At 46.6% G+C, this 8565-nt stretch overlaps 1 protein-coding gene across 1 annotated transcript; it reads right to left on the reverse strand.

Moving 5' to 3' along the window:
* Window positions 1-25: 25 nt before the first annotated feature.
* Window positions 26-7226, reverse strand: LOC133341809 (dnaJ homolog subfamily B member 14-like). The gene is made up of 8 exons (XM_061550557.1): window positions 6925-7226; window positions 5871-6087; window positions 5549-5694; window positions 4359-4628; window positions 3746-3822; window positions 2870-2979; window positions 1755-1996; window positions 26-858 (listed from the first exon to the last, which is right to left on the reverse strand). Exons 1-8 carry the CDS (start codon window positions 7055-7057, stop codon window positions 734-736), a joined length of 1320 nt encoding a protein of 439 aa, XP_061406541.1. The 5' UTR covers window positions 7058-7226; the 3' UTR covers window positions 26-733.
* Window positions 7227-8565: the final 1339 nt, after the last annotated feature.

The following is an 8565-nucleotide window of genomic DNA, read 5'->3' on the forward strand; positions in this document are numbered from 1 at the left end:
CATATAACATACCTTACAACATGAATGAGTGCATTAGAATTTATTGTAATAAATTAACTGGATATTGGAATAAATAAGATAGAGGTCAAATACGAATACGAACAATATGCACACAGATTTCAAGGACATTTTCACACAATATACAAAGGGAGAATACTTTACGAGATTTTTTTTTAACACAATCATCCTTAGCAATACTACGTATGTCTCCACCATCTCAGTCACTGTTAACATCAACCATCACTATTTCCTTCACTGCTGTCAACAGTAGCTTTTCCATTAAACGCGTAAAGCAAATGCACCCAAAACCTGCACATGGAAATGACTGGTTCGCATATCTGCACACAAACCCAATGATAAGCTTTAAAGTGGACCAGAGATAAGGATGCTTTCATCATTTCACATCACAGGTGAAAACATATCAATACTGCCTTGTGTGGTTAGCTCAAGTTAGCTCAAGAGAGATTACCATCAGAAATCTAACAAAAGACCAACTTCATTGCACAAACTCTATTTGCAAAAATAACCCAGTGAAACCAATTGTATTTCATGTAAACCTTGCTTACCTTTCTAGCACCCAACTCTTGCCACCAAAAAATAAAATTAACATTCAATTTGTATTTGTTAATGCAGCGCGACTGGTCCCCCTGCCACGGTAAGGTAGAGGATGCGAGGTGTGATCTGGCTTGGGTGTCTGGTAGGGGCAGGACTGCGTGTGAGCGTGCGGGGCATGTCAGCCGCCCCGAAAGTGCTGACTTAGACGCTCCAGTGTGTCGCAGCTGTCTGTGCGCATGCTTTCCGCCAGGGCAAGGTACCGCTCGTCCCTGTATACCTTCGCCTTGTAGAGAAGTTCGCTTTCTGAAGAAACAACAGGGAAGCCCACGCATTAATCAGCACAGACACTGTTACGATCACCATTGGCTTAGCATGGCTGGCATCAGCCTTGGTGTAAGGAATGAAATGGGGACCCCTCCTCGCCAAAAAACCTCTCTAATTATGGATGATATTGGTTGCGAAAGCCTACGTGTTAAACTCTTTGTAGTCTGCCTGATGTCTGCACCCCTCTGGCCTGTGGGCCCCATTGCAGATGCACCACCTACACACTCGTTAACCACGTCACTTTGATGTTCACCACAGAACTGCTTCTGAAGCAACTTCATTAGACCTTAATCTATAATCTATACCATTTTGTCCTGGAAACTGTTTTGTTGCTTGTCAAGTAACACTAACATTTAACATTTTCCGGACTGGAATAAGCCGAATCAAGTAAACACCCCCATTTAAAATAATATTCTGTGCTCATATTGGTAACAGCTGAGAAATAAACTCACTATATTTAACAAATTGCACTTTACAAAATATGGAAAAACTGAGATACCTTGTATGGTCCATGTCTTTGCATTTTGTTTAGCAGGATTGTGAATTTATGATTGCCCATGTGTTTATACATTCAAGTAGAGGAAGGTTTATACTTATGATACTGTTCCTTTCCTAATGTGAGCTTACATAAGATCATGATTATTATTCCCTTTGTGTCCACACACTGCCAGCCCAAGCTTTATAGCTGTTGTGGTTTTCACACGAAACAATGTTTGCACATAAACTATACATCATCTTTACTTGGACACAATGACATCAGTAACATATGAGAGAACCTTCAAAGATCCACCGCCCCAAACCAAACATGCGGTGTTGGTGTGAGTGCTCGTGTGAGTGCTCGTTAGAGTGCTCGTGTGAGTGCTCTCTGTACGCACTGTACTGGCGCTCGCGTTGGCAGGATGAGCGCAGTCCTCCGACGTAATCGTCCTCCACGCTCTGCTCCAAGCGTCGCCATGCCTCTGGGATGGCTTTGCCCCGACCCCACGCCTCATCTCCCTCGTCGTCATTCTCCGCCACCGCTGGCGTCCTCTTGTCCGTGTGAATTTGCGCGTCGTCGCCCACAAAGTAACTCACGCCCAGTCTCTGTGTGCGCCGGTGGACTGTGTGTCCCAGCGAGCTGCGTGTTGACAATTGGGTGTAATTGAGAGCGGTAGTGCTACGAACCCGGAGGGGACCCGAGTTCAATTCCCGCTCACGGCCAACACCAGTGACGGTTATTTGAACCGGTCCTGGGCCTCACCTAGGTTGACTCAGCCTCAAATAAGTACCTGGTGTGTCGTGTAAACATTGCTACAGTGAGACAAAGGCGGTTGGGCGTGGTGCTGGCCACTCACTCCCTCGTGTGCCATGCTGGTCTTTATAGGTGCTCGCTAACAGCCCTTGCCCTAACTCTCTTCTGAGGCTATCTGGGGGATCATTGTCTTTGTAATTGAGATATGGCTTGTTAGGAAGCCAGTTTGGTATTTTGTTAAGACGTTTAGTATCCAGTGTAACAAAGCAGTACTCATTTATAAAAGGAGCGTTTTGTTGCAGATCGTGTCGACTAGTGGTACAGCAATTAGCACACTGCGTAAAGAACCCATCGAATTCCGATTCCCAGCCATGGCTGCAATCAGTGGTGAGCGACATCTGAAATGGCCCTGGCTGCCCACCACCCCCCCCCTCCCCAACCTCCTTTAGCATGAAGTATGGTTAAACAATCTCCATAATTAAACGTTTGGGGAAGCCTTACTTTGGCAGTCGATTGATTAAGGGCCGTATATTATTTGTTCTGAATTATTTTAACTTTTTCCACCACTGGCAGTTAAAAATGATACTGCAGCAACATTTTTTCTAAAAATTAGTGGTCGGGAACCTCGGGCCCATGCCAATCAGGCTTACCAATTCAAAACATGTAAAACAATATTTATCCATCCCTGCGAGCATCTTAGCTACAGATTACAAACATATGTTAACGGGAGCGCTATATTTTTTAAAGGTGCATACTTACGGATTAGGAGCCAGGCTGTAAGTGGGTCGCGAGACCATGAACTGCCCAAGTACAGAAACCACTATCAGCAGCACCAGTGGCAAAAACTGTAGCACGCCTGTCATGTCACCCTGTCAAATACCCAGGCACAAGGACACAATCAAAGTCAATGCTTTGCATAGTCTCTGATATTGAAATCTCTGTCAATGCTCCATACACTATCACCATCAAAAGGCCTTTGTTGAAACCGAGGGAATTGGCTTAGACTTAACTGAGTCAAAACACGGCAGCAACCTGAACATAGTGTTCATACTCCTATCCACTGCCAGCTTATGCTCCACAATGTACAATGGTGCCACCACAGAACAGGGGCACCACGATGGCGAGATGTTAACTACCTCGGCTGGTATAAGGGAGGTCGTGGGTTCCATCCCGACCCCGACGCCTGTATATTTGGAGCTTGCATGTTCTCTCCGTGATGGCGTGGATTTTTCTCCGGGTCCTCCGGTTTTTCCCTCCACATTTAGAAACATGCGTTTTAGAGTATTTGGCTAATATCCATTTCCACACGATAAGCCACTTCATCGAGCTATCATTTGTGGCCAGGTCACTTCTGAAAAAGAGATATACCGTTCAGTGGGCCTTAGCTGCTAAAATAACAATTGTTTACTTTTGTGATTTATTTTCTACCTACGTGACTTTACCGAAAGAACCAAAGAGTATGGATTCCTGCAGTCACGAAAGCTTCAGATCAAAATCAAATCAAGATTGTTTACTTTTGTTTAGAACAGAACGTCTGTTTCTGCATTTCATCATCCCAGTCTCAGTGCTGGTTGGTTTATAGTCTATTGTGGGTTAATTAACTGCTTGGATGACTGCTTAAACAAATGGACATACCAAACTACGCTTGTTTGGAGAGGGAGGGTTTCGTGCCGACTGACGAGGCCGGTTGTTTTCATAAGCTTGGCTCCGAGCTGCAAAGACAAGGTGCATCTTACAACAATCACATATCGAACTATGCTGGTGAAATTGTATTCGCATTCAGAAATGTCAGAGGTCTCCTCCGTCAAAATATTCATCAAAAATCAAAGATCTATGTGCCACGATCATATACTCTTGCCAGGTGTTTCCATTATGGCTAGTTCAGAAGGGGAACTAATGGCCTGTACAATGACCAAGCCAACCTCAAAGAGCACAATGATTTAAATGAAGATGTAAAGAAGGGAATCGCCCTAGGGGTCCCAGGAAGCTTTTATGGTGGTTTTGTTATTAAATTTACAACACATGCTATGCATGGCCATTTCATGGCTACACTGCACCATGCTGAGTCATGCAGATTGGCAGACTCCATCTGGGGGAGTTGCCTGTCATGGATGTCTTGTTAAGTAGAACCCCATGAATCATCAGAGCACTTAGGCGCCGCCTTTGACAGAAGCTGATGCTTAACGAACTAAGTCATACTTTAATACGAAGAACCAATGCATTAATAGACACCGAACTGCTTCCTCACCACTCTGAAAGGCGTGACCAAAAAACATGTTGAAGAGTTCTTCGGGAGAGATGTCTGGGTCGGGATCATAGTTGAACCGCGGGCGCCCGCTGTGTCGCCCACTCCCGGCGTATCTCCCCCCCCAGCTGGCTCCATGGCTGGCCCGTCCCGCAGAACCCGGACCACCGGCCCCATCCTCTGCCCCCACGCGCTTCTCTCGCTCGTTGGCCCGCAGGTCATACTGATGCCGCTTCTCCGCGCTGCTTAGCAGGGAGTACGCACAGCCAATCGCTGGATAAAGCAGACGCAGGGAAGCATAGTTCAATTGTGTTGTACACACCGAGTGGTTACATCTATATATATAAAAGGGAAATTTGTAAATGTGTGTCTGTTCGAAATTTTAGCATATTTACCAACATGCAACAAACTTTACATTTGGCATGTGGGTAGCTTCCAGACTGTACACAATGCAAAAAGTATAAAAATAGACTTTTGTATTTTGGGGGGGGGGGGGGGGGGGCGCAATAATGGATATATTTTGCACGGCAAGTGAGCGGTGACGTCACATGCGGCAGCGTTACGAAGTGTGCCTGCTGACGTCACGCATCCCCCCCCACCCTCCGCATACACCGTGAATGAATCCAAGACAAGAATCCAAGTCTCGGGCGAAGCCAGGTAGTAAAGCTAGTAATGAATAACCACCTCTTTCACACCCCACCACGATTCAATTAGCATGATTCACATTCACAGTTGATTCAAGCCTTAATTCGTTTTGATTTGGTTTGCCTGTCCCATAGAATGTCTTCTTCTGTTTCAGTCATTCTATTAGTCTAAACATAAAAACTTGCATATAATTAGTAACGGCAATATTCCACAATCATTTGATGCATGTATTACGAATATACACATTGATATGAATCAATACATCATTAAAAGTCGAAATTAGCATTTCCTGTGGATGTATGACCAACATATTGCAAAAGCTTGGAAATATATTATTCACATAGGTTAGAACTAGAAGAGATGAAATGCTCATGTGACAAAGTACAATCTCCTATATGTTTATGTACTAATTATGGTACCTTAAAGACTACATATAAACAAATCATGCTTGCCAGGAAAGTGACAACACAATGCATTATTTAAAGCCTGTGCAGCTTATATATCTGCTTCGCTTCTAAAATACGTGGACTGCATGAGCAAGTGCACACCCTTAAAGGCTTCTGTTGCTCCAGGAGCGTGGTTCTTGTCTGGGTGGAACTTGAGTGCCAGTTTCCTATATGCCTTCTTGAGGTCATCGTCCGAGACATCCCTGCTGACACCCAAGACTTCGTACATGTTCCTGCAGCCATTTATCCTGAAATACATCACCCATTCACACCACATTGGATGGGGAATATATAATGCAGGGCTACTATCTGCTGCTTTCAGCTCTTCACAGTTCAGTACTGGATATGTGGAAGCATCTTTGTCTGCATAAGCAACATGTGGCTTAGAGCTCCCCTAAGCGTTAGCCAGTCAGGTAACACATACCTCTGGACGCCATACAACTGTTCAGCCGTGTAGCTGCGCTCGGTAGATATCTCCCCAGTTGTCCTGCAATTGGGGTAGGATTTGGCAGAGGTTCCGTGGAGGTTGGCAGGGTCTGGTCCAGAGGGAGCTGTGTGGTAGTGGTGGTGGTGGTGAAAGGCTCTCTGGTTTTCCCAATGGCGATTCTTCCATTCAGCCTTGTCCAGTTCCACCAGAAGAGCTGCCATCAGTTTGAGAAAAAAGTACAGAACTCGGCGTTAAAGCTCTGTGATTATAGCTGTGGTCTATAGTTTACGGTTCGAATAATTATTGATGGTTTAAATATAAACCATTGTTACCAGTGGAATGAATGTCAAGTGTAGTCACCCGCCGCCTGTGCAATATGGTAGGACCGTTGCGCTTTTAGTTAATACAGGATCATAACTACAATGCGCTTTAATAATTTAGTCCACGGCTTAAGAGTTATGGCTGGGGCTATATGGCTCTATGCTTTATGTGTATGTTTAACAATTTTCATCGTGTAATCATTGATAGCCATCCTGTACTATTGGTGGAACCCTAGTCCTGTCACGCCTCGAGTCGTAACAGAACTAGGCCTGTGGCCTTGAGTCGTGAACAGACTAAGGCTTAAGGCTGTCTTCTTTGGTGAAAATGTTTTGATCAATGCTTATTAGATGAACAGTTTAAACAAGTGCGCTTCATTGCAAGGCCCCTTTAGTGTGGCCCCCCACTAGACACTACGTGTGTGAAAGCACCCCCACCACCATCATCATCGTGCTCCTGTCAAACGCAACAATGGTTTCAAACGTGACGGCCGCTCACACCGACGATGTCTTATTGGCGAAAGTGACCACCCTCTGAAAATTAGTAAACACTCGTTCAAAATAGTATGAAAGATATGAAATGTAATATGCGGTATGAGCACCGCGCCTCAAGTCGTGACAGGACCATGACTCTGCTTTTAAGGCTTAAGCATTCGGTCAGCAGGCTTAGCAGACATCGCTTACGCGTGTGCATTTAACATGTTAACAGTGCAAAGAGTGTTGAATGTAGTCACCCGCCGCCTGCGCCGTGTGGTAGAGCCGCTGGGCCTTCGCGAGAAACACGCGGCCTCGATCCGAATCGCCACGGCTGAGCGCGGCCCGGGCCAGGCCCAGGCAGCGGAGCGCCTCGTCGCGGTTTCCCTCCATGGTCAGCGCGACGCCGTGTACACCGTCGGCATTGGCCGCCGCGTACCTGAGTCGCCAAGTTAATAAATCATCGGCGTTTGTCGGGTTACGAGCGAGAGGTGGCGGCGAGCGAACGCGACCGGCGTGGGGAGATCCTCCATGTTGTGTCAGCTGAGCGGTGTTTACCGACGGCGAGCCGATAGGGGACGCGGTTGCGCATTTACCAAACGCGTTTCTTGCTTTTCTTTGTTTGTAGCATGGCCACAATCCTTCTTTGTGGTCTCATTGTCACAGATTTGTAACTGGGAGGAACTTATTCTTTGTTTTTTTCGGTAAAGTCACGTATAAAAATAAAATAATAAATTAAATAATAGCATAATAGCATACGACGTTTCGATGGGAGGAACTTCCTGGTTACACCAGCCCACACGGGATTATTGTGTCCGTCGTGCAGGGAGGGGCTGGGTGGGGAAGGGAGGGTGGGGGAGGGGCTGGGTGGGGAGGGTGGGGAGGGGCTGGGTGGGGAGAGTGGGGAGGGGCTGGGTGGGGAGGGTGGGGCTGGGTGGGGAGGGAGGGGCTGGGTGGGGGGGGTGGGGAGGGGCTGGGTTGGGAGGGGAGGGTGGGGAGGGGTGGGGCTGGGTGGGGAGGGGCTGGTGGGGGAGGGGCTGGGTGGGGAGGGGCTGGGTGGGGGGTGGGGCTGGGTGGGGAGTGGGGCTGGTCACCCCGTGGTGCCCTTATAAAACTCAACGTGTAACCTACTCACGCCGGCTTGTGCCCGCCCTCACAGTCAGGCATATTTGCGGAATACACCACGCCGCCGTTGACCCTGGCCATTGACCAAGCAACCCAACGTTCCTACCAGCTCGCTCCGCAGGAATGTGTTCCTATGAGCCCAGTTCTGCACTCATTTGCGGAGATGTGAACGGGTGGTGGAGCACTTTCGCCGATAAGATATCATCAGTGCGAGGGCCGTCACATTTCAAACCGTTGGGGGTTGGCTACATGTCAATTCATACGGTTTACCCCGTATTCTTGTACAGGGACATTTATATTCTTGGTTCTTTCGGTAAAGTCACGTAGGTAAAAAAAAAAGAAAATAAATCAATTAAATCACGACGTTTCGGAGGCAACACAAGTCTCCGTCTTCAGGTGTATTTAGATCTTGTCTCTTGGATTTCTCCTCACTTGATACAGTAAAATTAGCTGTGACGGTCCCACCTGAAGACGAAGACTTGTGTTGCCTCCGAAACGTCGTGATTTAATTGAGTTATTTTCATTTATTATTATTTTTTACCTAGGTGACTTTACCGTAAACACCTAAGAGTATGAATCCTTGCAGTCACGAAAGCTTCAAATCTAGAAGGGAAATTTATATTCGTGGTTCTTTCGGTAAAGTCAGGTAGAAGGGAAATAATGAAATAATTAAATTAAAACATACTAAAATAAAATTCTCACGACGTTTCGGCCACAACGCAAGCAGCCGTCCTCAGGTGAAGAAACAGAGCTGTCGAAAAGACAGCGTCCTAATG

This window comes from Lethenteron reissneri, chromosome 12, assembly GCF_015708825.2.
Source record: "Lethenteron reissneri isolate LAM-NWPU_2019-01 chromosome 12, ASM1570882v1, whole genome shotgun sequence".
Lineage (NCBI taxonomy): Eukaryota > Metazoa > Chordata > Hyperoartia > Petromyzontiformes > Petromyzontidae > Lethenteron > Lethenteron reissneri.